The sequence below is a fragment of the Leptodactylus fuscus genome, chromosome 1, assembly GCF_031893055.1.
Source record: "Leptodactylus fuscus isolate aLepFus1 chromosome 1, aLepFus1.hap2, whole genome shotgun sequence".
Taxonomy (NCBI): domain Eukaryota; kingdom Metazoa; phylum Chordata; class Amphibia; order Anura; family Leptodactylidae; genus Leptodactylus; species Leptodactylus fuscus.
In genome coordinates this window covers 15,097,410-15,114,445 of record NC_134265.1, presented here as the reverse complement: position 1 = coordinate 15,114,445, position 17,036 = coordinate 15,097,410, and the positions used below count along the sequence as shown (strand labels likewise).

General features: G+C 47.0%; 3 protein-coding genes across 3 annotated transcripts in view; 2 read left to right on the top strand and 1 right to left on the bottom strand.

Annotated features, from left to right (window-relative positions):
- LOC142189903 (uncharacterized) overlaps nt 1-17,036 on the bottom strand; it is a 490,808-nt gene that overhangs the window by 74,369 nt on the left and 399,403 nt on the right. The gene's annotated exons all lie outside the window — the stretch shown is intronic.
- LOC142189591 (uncharacterized) overlaps nt 1-17,036 on the top strand; it is a 308,382-nt gene that overhangs the window by 123,857 nt on the left and 167,489 nt on the right. Inside the window, exon 10 of the mRNA XM_075262203.1 lies at nt 14,482-15,979. Coding sequence (XP_075118304.1) covers nt 14,482-15,979 — 1,498 coding nt within the window. The remainder of the gene's footprint in view (nt 1-14,481; nt 15,980-17,036) is intronic.
- LOC142189358 (oocyte zinc finger protein XlCOF29-like) lies at nt 11,454-12,258 on the top strand. Its single transcript, XM_075262143.1, has 2 exons — nt 11,454-11,594; nt 11,725-12,258. Exons 1-2 carry the CDS (start codon nt 11,517-11,519, stop codon nt 12,256-12,258), a joined length of 612 nt encoding a protein of 203 aa, XP_075118244.1. The 5' UTR covers nt 11,454-11,516.

The window sequence follows — 17,036 nt, the reverse complement described above, 5'->3', positions numbered from 1 at the left end:
TAGCCAAGGCATATAGTGGTGCCTCTTTAACCCTGGGACCTAATTCAGGGGAAGGGTAAAAGCAAAAGTGTTCTATGAATACACCTTAACCCCTTAGTGACCAGCCTGTTTTGGACATTAATAACCAACCAAATTTTGGAAATTTGCCCTGTGTGACTTTATCAGTGAATAATTCTGTAACAGTATAGCGCAACCAAGTGATTCTGATATTGTTTTTTCATGACATGTTGTTCTTTACTGAGAAGGTAAAATTAGACCGATATAACTTGTGTAAATTTATTAAAAAACTCGCAAATGCTGAAAATTTTTTAAATGTTTCAATATTTTCCATTTTCAGCTGCGATATCTCACATATACACAATAATACAGGGCAAAAAGGTTAGTAGTTATATATTTCCAAATTTTACTTTTGCGTTTCAAGCATATTTGAAATAATTTTAGCATATTTAAGTCATTTAGACAATTCACACGTTTATAAGCAAATTTTGGAAATTTTAATCATGTGATTTTTTTTTTCCTGTACCAAGCTATGTTTGCAGACAGGAATAGGTGGCATATTATAGAACCTCCTATTAAATGACCCAATTTGGAAAACTCGCCCCCTTCAGGTATTCCTTGTGGGGTATAGTGAGCATTGTGATCAAACAAATATTGTTTTACAAGAATTATTACAAATGACGATAAATAAACATTTAATTTTTTTCAAATATGTGTCATTTTAAAGGCAGGTTTTTTTGCACACAACACATCGAAAGAGAAACACAACCCTAAAATCTATCACCCCACTTCTCCCATGTTAAAAAATGTGCACTTTGTGGCCTTAGTCCTATGTACGCACATACAGGAGGGCCCAAGAGGTAGCGAGTGACAATTGGATTTCAAAACACAAATTTTGCTTGCAGATATTTTAGGCCCCATTGCAGAAACAAACAAGATTTGAGTTACCAAAGTAATTGAAACCCCCCATAAATGACCCCATTTTATAAACTAGAGGAATAGGGCAGGACGGCGCTCACAGGTCCAATAGATTTTATTAATCAGAAGAATTGCACATTGAATTTTATAAACTAGACCCCTTAAGGTATTCATTGAGGGGTACACTGAGCATTTTGACCCTATAGCCGTTTCACAGATTGTACTAACCTTGGGATGTGTAGGTTAAAAATTACTAAAATGTCCCTTTATCCCCAAACTTTTATTTTCACAAGGGGTTAAAGGAGAAAAAGTTCCCCACAGTTTTTTAAACAATTTCTCCTGAACACGGCAATACCCCATATGTGGCCATAATCTGCTGTATGGGGACATGGTGGGGCTCAGAATGGGAAGAGTGCAATTTGGGTTTTGGAGGGCAGATTTTGCTGGAATAGTTTTCAGGTGCCATGTCGTATTTGCAGAGCCCCTAAAGTACCAATACAATGGAAACCCCTCAAAAGTGACCCCTTTTTAAAAACTACACCCATCACGGAATGTATCAAGGCGTATAATGATTTTGAGCCTAAAAATGCTTCCCAAAAATTAATGTTCAAAATGAAAGTTGAAATTTTTAAAGAAATCTGCCATTTCGGTGCCCAATACGTTGCACCCACTTTGTGTTGTCAGAGACCTGAACTCCTAAAACTATTAAGGGGCCATCCCGAGGGGCAAAAAATTATATATGTGGGTGTAAACTGCTGCTTGGGCACACAGCAGGGCTCAGAAGGGAAGGTGCACTGCGCTTTTTTGCTATTGGGGTGCAGATTTAGAGGGACTTTCGGGTCGCCATGTTGTTTTTACAGAGCCCTGGAGGTGACCGTAAACTGGAATTCCCCAAGAAGTGACCCCAATTTGTAGGGGAAATTTTAGGGTCTCTGAAAATGTGACATGGAGTCCAAACACTGCACACCACATAGTAGTACCCCAATCCACATAGTAGTACCACACACCAAATCGTAGTAATATACACCACATAGTAGTACTACACACCAAATAATAGTACCACACACCACATAGTAGTACCGCACACCACATAGTAGTACCGCACACCACATAGTAGTACGGCACACCACATAGTAGTATGGCACACCACATAGTAGTACCCCAAACCATATAGTAGTACCACAAACCACATAGTAGTACCACACACCAAATCGTAGTACCATACACCACATAGTAGTACCGCACACCACATAGTAGTACCACATATTAGTACCGCACACCACATTGTAGTACCGCACACCACATAGTAGTACCACATAGTAGCGCCGCACACCACATGGTAGCGCCGCACACCACATGGTAGCGCCGCACACCACATGGTAGCGCCGCACACCACATGGTAGCGCCGCACACCACATGGTAGCGCCGCACACCACATAGTAGTACCACACCACATAGTAGTGCCGCACACCACATAGTAGCGCCGCACACCACATAATAGTAGTCTACCCTCAGAGTCACTATGCTGTTATTTACACTCAAACGGCACATCTTTATGGATCATTATAGTAACTCCTTTGGAGGCAGAAGTAGGGTGCGTGTTATGAAACCGCTGTGAGAACTGTGACTTTGGGAGGCCGGGGATACGGGAACCCTAAAAATGTGTCTCTTGTAGGAAAACAATGTTCGTTTTGTGTTTTTTTAGTAGGAAGAGGACATGGTGACGCTTCTGCGGAGAGTTGAAACCCTTGACATTAAAAGAGCAACAGGACAACTCGGCCATCCTAAGCAGAAGAAAGGATCAAAGGAAGAGAGAAGAAAAAGACAAGAAGAGCGAGATACAGAAGTAGGTGAAAGGAGGGGTAGGACAAAAGAAGGAATCAGGGAACAACAAACAAGGAAAGGAGAGCAGCACTATAAACAAGGTGCACCACCACGAGGTACCGCAATATACTTAGGCAACTACGCCTGATCGCTGCCTACGTCTACAAAATGACAATATCAGTGTTGAAAGGGACACAGATACCGTACGAAGTCGAGGGGAGAGTAAGTCCTGATCTGCACAGGACCCAAAAAACACTATACCAAATTGAAGAATAGGGCATGGAACATGGACAAGGCACAGATGCTGAAGTATCCGATATGTAGTGAATATCACCCGAGAACCAAGTGAAATGCAACATAGGTCAGGTATGCAAACATGGAGAGCTTGACCGTCAACAGTGACAAAAGATTAATAGACAACCCAAAGGGAGTGTGAGTAGCAGGCAACCAAACCAAAAAGTAAGAGGGGGGGGGGTAAATGAAACAGTGGACAGGGACTACAGGCTGCAGATGATGCAACATAGAGAATACAATATAGGAGCTGCGGGAGGGGGAAGTTAAGGGTCACAACTACGCAAGCTCCAAGTCTATAACATGCATTATTGTGTTAACAGTCTTGTGTATACTATAGTCATGTGTATACTATAAACAGGCATAGAGACTCGTCAGACCTGTCTGTGACAGAGCTCCTCATAAGGCAAGAACCAATGTAAGGTAGTCGGCTTCTACAGATTCCATAACCATAGGAACCAGGTATGCAAAGAAAGGCCATCCTGAGACAACAGGGGTGAACCCGGGCTTTCTGCCGCCTGAAGGGGGTCGCAATAAAGGGGCGGGACCGAGTGGAAGGGGGCGGGGTCGAGTGGAAAGGGGGCGTGGCCGAGCGGAGCGAGCGGCGTTTGCAGGCAGGGAGAGGACCTGCTCTCTGCCTGAGTGTGAGAGGCGGCCGCTGGAGCAGCGCTGCGTCCAGCAGGGCCGCCCCAAAACACTGCTCGCTTCCTGTGTCAGGCTGCAGACACGGTGACGCTAATCCAGTCCAAGACAGCTTGTCCTGGACTGGCTTAGGTCATCAAAAATGCCGCCCTCCCGAGGCCCTGGCATAGCGCCACCTGAAGCGGTCGCTTCAGATCGCCTCATGGGAGGTGCGGCGCTGGACGACAAACAGGTCAGAGACAACAACAGATCAGCAGCCGAGGGGAGAGGGAGGTAAAACAGGGGAAGACAACACTACAGGAAAAGGTAAGATAGCATGGAATAGACATGAGAGACATGAGAGCAAGAAGAAGACAGCTTTCCCGCCACAACAACTGTTACGTATAAGGCAATACAATATAATGCAAGGCAGCCATCTTAGAAAGGCAAGCGTGACAACAGCAAAAACACTGCCCTAATAAAGCTGAAACAATCCATACACACACCCGAGCAAGGCATGACCTGCAAATAAAGAGTTAAGTGATGTATAATACAGTAATAAACTATAGGCACATCAGTACATACGGAAGGCAAGTAACAAGCGCAAAAGTCCTGAAACTGCAAAGACTATAAACCGAAAGTCAGATAAACCTGAGAAGGCAATAGAAGCCATTAATGTATACCGAACAGTCCTGTATCAGCGTTCCTTAGAAGAGGAGGAGGCCGTCTGTTTCATCACTGCTTTTCTCCCTCTAGGTGATTTGCACCGAGCCTGGTTGCGGGGGGAATCCAGAGGAGACGGGGAAGTCGATCAGGTCCTCCTGGACCGGCAGCCAAGAAGGTAAGTCCATCGAGGGAATATCGAGAACGTCCCAGAGAGGTCCAGGTCCATGGGGGTATGCACATTGTACCGCCGGCCATTTTTGAGGATTGTTACTCCGAAGGGAAAGAGCCAAGCATAGCGCAGTCCTTTAGCTTTGAGCTGATCGAGGAGAGGCTTTAGCATTCTACTCTTCTGGAGCGTTGACGGGGCCAAGTCCTGAAAAATGCGCAAGGGGTGGGTTTCATAGGAAATGTCTCCATTATCTCTAGCTGAACGCAGAAGTTCTGTAGTGTGGGCTGATGACAGCAGGACACAGACCACATCCCTGGTGGGGGATCATCAGGGCCCGGTTTAGGCCGGACAGCGCGATGAATTCTCTCAATAGACATCTTAGAGGCGGAATCTTCTCCTACAAGCGAGGCAAATATGGAGGAAGCGATAGACGGCAGTGAGTCTGGGGAGAATGATTCGGGCAACCTTCTGATGCGGAGACTGCGCCTACGGCTGCGATTCTCCAGGTCTTCCACAGCCAAATAGGTGTTATTAAGGTGGGAAGCATGAGAGTCCAGTCTGTCCGACATAGCAGAGGAGGCTTTCAGCGTCTCAGACTGACACGCTGCGATCATGTCCACTCTTGTAGACAAGCCCTTAAAGTCGGCCCGTAGCTCTGCAATTTCGCTCAGGACCGGAGCTAACGCCTGTGTCAGCGTTTTTTTCAGATAATTCCTAGAGATGGGGATCAGGTTGCCGTCGGAGGTAGAGCTGTCCCCATCAGAGTCTGTGGAGCGGTCCTCGACACCACGAGCCTCATCCGGTGCCATCTTGCCAGCAGACTCGGAGGGTTGGTAAGTTGTTTTTTCAGGAATTTCTGCATAGCAGCCTGTTGGGTCATCGTTCCTTTCTGGTCAGTCTGATCACTGGATTTATCTCTGCCGATTTTGACCATAGTCCAGCACTAGATCGCTCTAAAACAGTGTTTTTGGTGTCCTCAGTGACGGAGCTATCAGGCTAAGCTGCAATCACTCTTCACGGTCAGGCTCCGCCCCCCTAGCCACAAATTTAGCCCAGTGACCTTCTTTTTTATTTAATGGAGAACCAGAATGTGAGGCCTCCTCCTACTGACAGGATAGTACCTGAGGATAGGCCATCAGTATTAGATGTGCGGGGGCCCCTGCAGATCTCTGGTGCTGTACAAACTGTAGTGGTGAGTGTAGGTACCGCAGCGATGTGCCATTACAATCTCTGTACCGGAGATACGCAGGGGTTTCACGTGTTGGGGTTCCCCTGCAGATCTAATATCGATGGCCTACCCTGAGATAGTGGATAACTCCTTAAGGCTGGCGCCCACATCACTTAAACATCGAGCAGCACTGCAGGAATCCTCCATTTACATGAAGGCAGCACCCAAATGACCTAAACACAATAAAGCAGTACCCCAGAACCTCCGCCACATGCCCACAGGTGGAAGTACACAATGGGCCACCACCAGCACCACTGCACACACACAGGTAGCATATCAGGGACCTCCAAACAAGGACACAGGTGGCAGCACCCTGGGACCACCTCCAGAACTCCCTCTCACACACAAGCAGTGCCCCAGGACCCCAACCCACAAATTCAATACCTCTGGGATCCCACACAAATGCATGCAGCAGGCCCCCTGCCCACCATTACATGCAAGCAGCACCCCATGGACATTTTCTCCCCCTTTAGATGCCAGAAGCACCCCACAGACACCGCACCCTGTAAATGCCCATCAGCCCGGCTGCAGGATGAAGTACATCGCGGCGCTCGTACGCTTGCGAGAGGACCCGGCATGCAGCACCACTTTTCACACCAGCGGACAGGAAGCCGTGTGACCAGATCATTGCCACCACATGCTCGCTAACTCCAAAGTCTCGCAGGGGGAAGCGTTGCAGCCCGGCACAGTCTGGCCCCTATAAGCTGCTACCTCCATACGCCGGCTGCCGCTTCGCTGGAGCAGAGCTGTGACGCTATGCGGCAGATCGCGGAAGGCCGGGGCCACAGACAGTGGTTGTAGGGGGCAGGCCGGAGACGGGGGGGCAGGGTCACATGGATGAGAGGAGACCGGGGGCGTGCAGGGGCACAGGGCCTGCGGAGAAGGGGGTGGCATAGGGGGGCGCCGGGTTCCACGTGAAGGGGGGACCTGGGGGAGAGGTATTTGCGGGGGTTGCTGCGGGAGGAGGGTCTAGGTGGGGGCCCACGGTATGGGGTGCAGGGGGAGCCTTGGGAGTAGGGGATGCGGAAAAGGAAAGTTGGGCCACCGTGGGAAAAAGGGGTGCCACAGGAGTGGGGAGGAGCACTGCTGGAGATATAATACTGTGTGGGTGTGTGGCACTACTGGGCATGTAATACTGTGCACGCCGCTGCCTCCCCCCCCCCCCCTAGATGCAGCAGTACCCCCAAAGATTTCCTGCGCCCCCTTAAATGCCAGAAACACACAAAGGACCCCGTCTCCCTCCATGCCAACGACTCCTATACCACCATAAATATCAATCCAATCCCCTCAACCCTCCGGGATACAGTCCCATGTAACTAAATCACTCCCTCCCCCTCCCCACATACAGTCCCATGTAACTACATCACTCCCTCCCCCTCCTCACATACAGTCCCATGTAACTACATCACTCCCTCCCCCTCCTCACATACAGTCCCATGTAACTACATCACTCCCTCCCCGTCCTCACATACAGTCCCATGTAACTACATCACTCCCTCCCCCCTCCTCACATACAGTCCCATGTAACTACATCACTCCCTCCCCCTCCTCACATACAGTCCCATGTAACTACATCACTCCTTCCCCCTCCTCACATACAGTCCCATGTAACTACATCACTCCCCCCCATCTCCTCACATACAGTCCCATGTAACTACATCACTCCCTCCCCCTCCTCACATACAGTCCCATGTAACTACATCACTCCCTCCCCCTCCTTACATACAGTCCCATGTAACTACATCACTCCCTCCCCCCCTCACATACAGTCCCATGTAACTACATCACTCCCTCCCCCTCCTCACATACAGTCCCATGTAACTACATCCCTCCCTCCCCCTCCTCACATACAGTCCCATGTAACTACATCCCTCCCTCCCCCTCCTCACATACAGTCCCATGTAACTACATCACTCCCTCCCCCCTCACATACAGTCCCATGTAACTACATCCCTCCCTCCCCCTCCTCACATACAGTCCCATGTAACTACATCACTCCCTCCCCCTCCTCACATACAGTCCCATGTAACTACATCCCTCCCTCCCCCTCCTCACATACAGTCCCATGTAACTACATCACTCCCTCCCCCTCCTCACATACAGTCCCATGTAACTACATCCCTCCCTCCCCCTCCTCACATACAGTCCCATGTAACTACATCACTCCCTCCCCCTCCTCACATACAGTCCCATGTAACTACATCACTCCCTCCCCCTCCTCACACACAGTCCCATGTAAATACATCACTCCCTCCCCCTCCTCACATACAGTCCCATGTAACTACATCACTCCCTCCCCCTCCTCACATACAGTCCCATGTAATACAATCCTGTCTCTCCCCTTCCATCCTCCATTACCACCAGACACCTCACTGCTTTCTCTTCTCCATCTCCATGTGCTCAGCTCCGCCTTCCTCTATACAGCACAGAGCAGGGATGGCCGAGACCCCGCCCACCTCGGAGAGGCCCCGCCCCTTCCTGTGACATCACACCTACCAGGAAACGCTGCACTCTCTAGTCACCAACGAGGAGAGAAAGGCTGCGGAGTAAGAGGAAGGGGCTTACATGGGACTGTATGTGAGGAGGGGGAGGGAGGGATGTAGTTACATGGGACTGTATGTGAGGAGGGGGAGGGAGTGATGAAGTTACATGGGACTGTATGTGAGGAGGGGGAGGGAGTGATGTAGTTACATTGGACTGTATGTGAGGAGGGGGAGGGAGTGATGTAGTTACATGGGACTGTATGTGAGGAGGGGGAGGGAGTGATGTATTACATGGGACTGTATGTGAGGAGGGGGGAGGGAGTGATGTAGTTACATGGGACTGTATGTGAGGAGGGGGAGGGAGTGATGTATTACATGGGACTGTATGTGAGGAGGGGGGAGGGAGGGATGTAGTTACATAGGACTGTATGTGAGGAGGGGGAGGGAGTGATGTAGTTACATGGGACTGTATGTGAGGAGGGGAGGGAGTGATGTAGTTACATGGGACTGTATGTGAGGAGGGGGGAAGGAGTGATGTACTTACATGGGACTGTATGTGAGGAGGGGGAGGGAGTGATGTAGTTACATGGGACTGTATGTGAGAAGGGGGGAGGGAGTGATGTAGTTACATGGGACTGTATGTGAGGAGGGGGGAGGGAGTGATGTAGTTACATGGGACTGTATGTGAGGAGGGGGAGGGAGTGATGTAGTTACATGGGACTGTATGTGAGGAGGGGGAGGGAGGGATGTAGTTACATGGGACTGTATGTGAGGAGGGGGAGGGAGGGATGTAGTTACATGGGACTGTATGTGAGGAGGGGGAGGGAGGGATGTAGTTACATGGGACTGTATGTGAGGAGGGGGGAGGGAGTGATGTAGTTACATGGGACTGTATGTGAGGAGGGGGAGGGAGGGATGTAGTTACATGGGACTGTATGTGAGGAGGGGGAGGGAGTGATGTGGTTACATGGGACTGTATGTGAGGAGGGGGGGAGGGAGTGATGTGGTTACATGGGACTGTATGTGAGGAGGGGGAGGGAGGGATGTAGTTACTTGGGACTGTATGTGAGGAGGGGGAGGGAGTGATGTAGTTACATGGGACTGTATGTGAGGAGGGGGAGGGAGGGATGTAGTTACATGGGACTGTATGTGAGGAGGGGGAGGGAGGGATGTAGTTACATGGGACTGTATGTGAGGAGGGGGAAGGAGTGATGTAGTTACATGGGACTGTATGTGAGGATGGGGAGGGATGTAGTTACATGGGACTGTATGTGAGGAGGGGGAGGGAGGGATGTAGTTACATGGGACTGTATGTGAGGAGGGGGAGGGAGTGACATAGTTACATGGGACTGTATGTGAGGAGGGGGAGGGAGGGATGTAGTTACATGGGACTGTATGTGAGGAGGGGGAGGGAGTGACGTAGTTACATGGGACTGTATGTGAGGAGGAGGAGGGAGGGATGTAGTTACATGGGACTGTATGTGAGGAGGGGGAGGGAGTGATGTAGTTACATGGGACTGTATGTGAGGAGGGGGAGGGAGTGATGTAGTTACATGGGACTGTATGTGAGGAGGGGGAGGGAGTGATGTAGTTACAGGGGACTGTATGTGAGGAGGGGGAGGGAGTGATGTAGTTACATGGGACTGTATGTGAGGAGGGGGGAAGGAGTGATGTACTTACATGGGACTGTATGTGAGGAGGGGGAGGGAGTGATGTAGTTACATGGGACTGTATGTGAGGAGGGGGGAGGGAGTGATGTAGTTACATGGGACTGTATGTGAGGAGGGGGAGGGAGGGATGTAGTTACTTGGGACTGTATGTGAGGAGGGGGAAGGAGTGATGTAGTTACATGGGACTGTATGTGAGGAGGGGGAGGGAGTGATGTAGTTACATGGGACTGTATGTGAGGAGGGGGGAGGGAGTGATGTACTTACATGGGACTGTATGTGAGGAGGAGGAGGGAGTGATGTAGTTACATGGGACTGTATGTGAGGAGGGGGATGAAGCACTTGGAGCATATTCACACTAGACACTTCCCTCCTGGTTTCTCATATTCTGGGGGTACAGACCAGGGCTCTTGTCCTGTGGCTTTTCCTCCTTTAGGGGGCAGTCAGGGGTCTGTAGTTATTTTGTGGTCTCTCCTGAGGTTTATGTTACACGAGGGGTTAATAGTTTAGTCAGCGACTACTAAAGGGGTTTCCAGGTAAATAAACCCTCCTGAATACAGCACAACATGGGGCCTGTAATAGAAGAAATCTTTCCTGGCTTCTCCCTCTGTGCAGTAAAGCTGCCCCAGTCCGGGCCTCCGCACTCCCTCTTGTCTCCCATCATATAGGAACCACTAGCTGAGGACGCCCACCATTATGGCCAGTGATTGGCTAAATGGGGGTCTCTAAGCATTTCCTGTGTGTCAGGAGAGATCAGGAAGTGGGAAATAGCGAGGACTCGGGCAGAGTCAGACCCGGAGTGTCAGGGGTCGCTGATAGGTGGGGGCTGTGTCTTATATTTGGGCTCCATATTGACCTATTTTAGGTAAGGGGTTCTCTGGAGAGACTTTCAGCTCTTAATTCCCCAACTTCTATTTCAGATGAACCAGGGGATTCTGAGCTGTCCCATCCCCCTCCCCCCTCGTGTTCTCTCCTAGTTACCTGTACTGGGGGGCTGATGTCATGTAACCATAGGAGAGGAGGGTGGAGAGGGGATTCGGGGGTCGGGTGCTGGTTCCAGTCACATGACCGAAGGTCAGAACACCCTGGCTGACCTCAATGGGAGCTGATCTGCAGTAACAGGGCCTGGCCGCTATACAGGGGTATAGAACCATCTGCTTCCAGCACTGGACACTAAGGAGCCAATAAATCCCAATCATGGGCCAGAAAATCCTACAAACCCCTTTACCTTTATACCGCACTATTGTCAGCCTTACTCTGCCCCAAAATGTTTCATAAAGACTCATCCTAAGCCGCACAGAACATGAGTGCTAAAATAGCCAAAACACTTGTGTAATTCCCCCCCCTCCCCCGAGCACCGCTGACCCCTGACCCCTTTATATCCTTTCTACATTACTGTAATGACATTAGTTGTAGCGGTGATTCCAGTCTGTACATCATATAACCAGTGACCAACTATTCACCTCATGTCCAATGTCTACAAAGAGACCAAACATCATCTACACCCAAATATCTCATCACTATCACATTGTTATCTCCAGTTATTGTATTTTATTTCCATTGTCTCATCTTCTCTCCATTCAGGTTCCTACAATATAGAATCCTCTCAGTATCTTCTATAGAAGAGAATATTCCTGATTGTCCCATCAAGGATGGAAAGAGACAGGAACAAGATGGCGGAAAGTCTATTAAATCTCACCCTAGAGATCATTTACCAGCTTACTGGAGAGGTGAGAGATTCTGATGATGTCATCATGACATCATTCTTATCTATAGTAATAACAGATGATAGGACTGGAGAGGTGATGGACTCTGGACATGTATGTAGTGAGATTTATTAATGTGTCTCCCCATAACCAGGATTACACAGTAGTGAAGAAGACCTCTAGTGGGCGCTGTCAGGCTCCTGTGTATGAAGGATATGGAGGACCCCTGAGCCCAATCCCGGAGCCTCCATCTCACCCCCTGATACAGGAGGAGATCAATGGACAGAAGATCCTAGAACTCACCAACAAGATGCTGGAGCTGCTGACTGGAGAGGTGACACTGCTGGGAATGCTGGGACATTATACAGTAACTGGAGGGGTCGGGGTGATGACTGTATCATTGTGTTGTCAGGTTCCTATAAGGTGTCAGGATGTCGCTGTCTATTTCTCCATGGAGGAGTGGGAGTATTTAGAAGGACACAAGGATCTGTACAAGGAGGTGATGATGGAGGACCACCAGCCCCTCACATCAGCAGGTAATAGACATGACTATATACACATGGACTTCCATTATTTGTATGTACAGAATGAATTCAGTCCCTGTCTGTGTTTCCTACAGGTAGATCCAGTAAGAGGACAACACCGGAGAGATGTCCCAGTCCTCTTCTTCCACAGGATGATCAGGTAGATGGAGATATTCCCTATGATGTGGAGACGGGCTGTGAAGTCCTTGTGGTCAGTCTTGTTGTATCCAGCAGTATTAGATGGTTATATACATGGGCAGTGTCATTGAGCCGCCATCTAATATGTTTCTCCGGCTTCTCACAGACCTGCAGCTACTGTCAGGACATCTTTCATCTTCATGCGGATTAATGATCTAGAACATTCTCTGTGACTTCCCCATTTGTTCGGTGACTTTTACATTATTTGTTTCCCAGATTTTCCATCAGGATAAAGATGTGAGTGACATTAATGCTATATCTATGAGAATACAGGAAGAGCCCTATGTGAGTGGTGATGAGGAGTGTGAGGAGGACATTCCTACAGGGAACCGCCCAGGTGAGGAGTCACCACTATATAAAGCACAGAAGGGTCACTGATTCTAGTCAGACATTGTTTAGACTATTTGTTGTTCCCCGATTCAGATAAAATACTAATAATACATGAATATAAATGTGATACCGCTATAGGGGGGAATAAATGTAGTATAGAATATAATGGAAGGACCTGACATCGATGTGAACGAGTCAAATTTCCTCATCCCCGGCTGTCAGTCCTCGTGAAGGGAAAGAATTTACCAGAATTATATAGCAGATTATTTCAGCTACTGGTAATAATAATCCTCCTGCTCGATCTTCAGGCAGATTCCACCTCAGAGCTCTATGGAAATAAATGGGAGGTGGAAAATCCCGCCTGGCCAGTAAGGAATCTGATGGAGATTCGGGGGCTGATTTGGAAAAATTCTTCTTCTGAATTCACTGTGTAAGCCTCACCTTAGACCCCAATCACATTATGGAATCTGGACTAGAAAATCTGGTCTGTACATCAGTCACATTTCCCAGCCCGAACTCTGTCCACACACCAGGACTCCCCGTATCTTAGTGATCTATGACGCTAGGAGTCCCGGCTTCCTTGTGACTCCACAGACGCATACTACATACTGTATGGGACAGCAGATCTGCGGGGACTTTGGGCTGGGAATCTGTTGTGTGTATGAGGTGTAGTACACAAACAATGTACAGACAAGAAAACACTCTATAGTGCAGAAAATGTTACTCACTTAATCCAATTATCCAAAAAGAGCAATCAAGATATAAGACTTAACGTTTAATGATATACGTTAAAAGTATAAATATACACAAAAATATTTTTTTAAAAAGTCACACATCTGACATATCACTTCATAGAAAACAATGAAACAACTCTACGGAATGGTTTACAGTGGACACGGCGGTCCCAAGTAAGGTAACCAATCACACTTACCCGACTTCAATCCGTGATAGGAAAATTCCAAAAGAGGCCATTTCATGTGAAAATAGAGTGTAATATAAAGACAGTCCCTAAAGCCTAATACAGGGTCACTGCCCTACATAGCCAGTGCCCTGACCGGAACCTCACCCTAATTCAGAGTCCGTCCCTAATTAACCCTTTCCAACAATTTATATATGCCAAAGTAAGAAGGGCTAGTAAAACACACAATAGCATTCAAACAAAACAGCATGACCCGACATGTACGTTTCGTGGTATGCAATGTATATAAATGCACCCACTCATCAGGGGTAAATAGCAATAAAATGTTTTTTTTTCCCTATCAAAGCATATAGGCTTACAGTAGAGATCGTGCCTTCACTCATCCACATGTATGTGTATCGCTCATTAACATACATCCATACAGAGTGTAAATGGATAGTGAAAGAAAGAGATATAGACCAAATGACTTGAACAGCCGTCTAAACTCATCCAAGTCCAGAGGTGTAGTACAGTAAGATTTATGGCATCATAAAGTGGCCATATGTAAGCAGCCATGGATTGTGTTCACCTCTACAGTGACCTACAGCAGTGGTGGCGTCTCCTGCCCCGCTTCATTACTATTCACTATCACTGACCTCCGTCTCAGCACAGTGAATACTAATAAAGTAGGCCGCGCTGCCATCGTTTGCTGCCTGTCCTACTGACTTCACTTCTTCACACGGTCTGAAGCGTCTCAGGCAGCAGCAGCTCAGTGGGGAATATACTTATAGGGTTATGTTATTGAAATAAAAGTAACATCAGTTTTCTTCTTGTCAGATGACTGTACCAGGAGCTCACAGAGACATCCGATATCTACAGATTATAAAGCAGAGGATTATGGTATCACACAAGATCCATATGAAGAACATGACATTACTTTAGATATTCCTGCTGCCCAGAGAATTCACACAGGAGAGAAGCCATATTCGTGCCCAGATTGTGGGAAATGTTTTACTCAAAAATCAAAGCTTGTTAAACATCAGAGAATTCACGCAAGAGAGATGCCATATTCATGCCGCGAATGTGGGAAATGTTTTACTCGGAAATCAGATCTTGATCATCATCAAAGAACTCATACAGGAGAGAAGCCATATTCATGCCCAGAATGTGGGAAATGTTTTATTCACAAATGGACTCTTGTTGCACATCAGAGAATTCACACAGGAGAGAAGCCATATTCATGCCCAGAATGTGGGAAAGGTTTTACTCACAAATGGACTCTTGTTGCACATCAGAGAATTCACACAGGAGAGAAGCCATATTCATGCCCAGAATGTGGGAAAGGTTTTACTCAAAAATGGACTCTTGTTGCACATCAGAGAATTCACACAGGAGAGAAGCCATATTCATGCCCAGAATGTGGGAAATGTTTTACTCATATATCAAGTCTCATTACACATCAGAGACTTCATACAGGAGAGAAGCCATATTCATGCCCAGAATGTGGGAAATGTTTTACTCAAAAATCAAAGCTTGTTAAACATCAGAGACTTCATACAGGAGAGAAGCTATATTCATGCTTAGAATGTGGGAAATGTTTTACTCAGAAACCACAACTTGTTGACCATAAGAAAACTCATACAGGAGAGAAGCCATATTCATGCCCAGAATGTGGGAAAGGTTTTACTCAGAAATCAAGTCTCATTACACATCAGAGACTTCATACAGGAGAGAAGCCATATTCATGCCCAGAATGTGGGAAAGGTTTTACTCATAAATCACAACTTGTTCAACATAATAAAAGTCATACCGGAGAGAAGCCATATTCATGCCCCGAATGTGGGAAATGTTTTACTCAGAAACAACATCTTGTTGAACATCAGAAAACTCATACAGGAGAGAAGCCATATTCATGCCTTGAATGTGGGAAAGGTTTTTCCCGGAAATCACATCTTGATGAACATCAGAAAACTCATACAGGAGAGAAGCCATATTCATGCCCAGAATGTGGGAAAGGTTTTATTTGGAAATCAGATCTTGGTCGTCATCAAAGAACTCATACAGGAGAGAAGCCATATTCATGCCCAGATTGTGGGAAATATTTTACCCGGAAATCATATCTCGTTACACATCAGAAAACTCACACAGGAGAGAAGCCATATTCATGCCCCGAATGTGGGAAATGTTTTATTCAGAAATCAGATCTTGGTCATCATCAAAGAATTCATACAGGAGAGAAGCCATATTCATGCCCAGAATGTGGGAAAGGTTTTACTCAGAAATCGACTCTTGTTGCACATCAGAGAATTCACACAGGAGAGAAGCCATATTCATGCCCAGAATGTGGAAAATATTTTACCCGGAAATCATATCTCGTTACACATCAGAAAACTCACACAGGAGAGAAGCCATATTCATGCCCAGAATGTGGGAAATGTTATACTCAGAAACCACATCTTGTTCAACATCTGAGAACTCACACATAATTGTTGATCCTGTTTTGTATCTCTGGCAGTTGTAAATCTGATTGGAGGACCATAAGATTGTAGAGATTTCGGTAGTAGTCTGAGAAAGATTAAGCTACAGTGTCAGGATGGGACAGAGACTTCCCAGTGTCGGTTTTGGAACCTTTTAGTACATTTGCATACTTAATATTTGGTGTCTACACGGCCTTTCACTTTGCATCTGGCTCCAGTAGGTCCTCCAGTGTTTGTGAATCCCTGTTATGTTTATGGGAGGATTCAGATGTTTGTATGTGAGTAAGATGTCACCTTAGACTTCACTAAACTATGTGATACTAAATCTCCAATAGTCAAAAAAAAACACAGATGAGAAAAAGAGACCTCAGTCACAAAATTATCATAGGATAAAACTTTTTAAAATACTATATACTGTTAAAGTCAAAAATCGACTATATCATGGCTCAATCAGTCAGTCCAAATTAATGAGCATGTTTAAACTACTAATAATGACACAGACACTGCATTTCCGTATCAAATATCAGCCATGCCTTGCCCCTTAGCCCAGCTCAGCATTACTGGCTCTTTATTGAAAAGTACACACACTTTAGAGACAAAGAAAGGAGGGGGTTAATGTATCCTTTTGGCATTCCTGAGTGTTGTCCATCTCCCATTGGCTCCAAACTTCAATGTCCAGCCAGACACCTCCTTGCTCCAGTCTGTGGAATTCTGTTACTGGGTGTGCCAAATAGGAATCAAGCTCCATCTTGGAAATTCCTTTGTCTCTTTGACTATGCAACCTCACCAAGGAAAAATTAGTATTTCTACAATGTGAAGTGTAAGAATCTTGATTCATGTTCTCAGACTTGACAAAACAACCTCACATCCAAACAGGTTGCTGAATGTGTAAGATCACAAAAACACCCAACACACGGGGGGCAGATATACAGGGGAGTAGTTCAGCTGGTCTCTCCCTATACTGTATAATTCACTGACTCCCTTCACATAAAGTGAGAAATTGTGCTGTGACTATAAAGATTCTAAACCAGAAGACCTT

What these genes read in the sequence shown, in the direction of transcription:
- LOC142189358 (XM_075262143.1), top strand. Translation starts at nt 11,517, where the DNA reads ATGGAAAGAGACAGGAACAAGATGGCGGAAAGTCTATTAAATCTCACC. An exon ending in TTTACCAGCTTACTGGAGAG is followed by an intron (nt 11,595 to 11,724) that starts GTGAGAGATTCT and finishes CCCCATAACCAG; the next exon opens with GATTACACAGTAGTGAAGAA.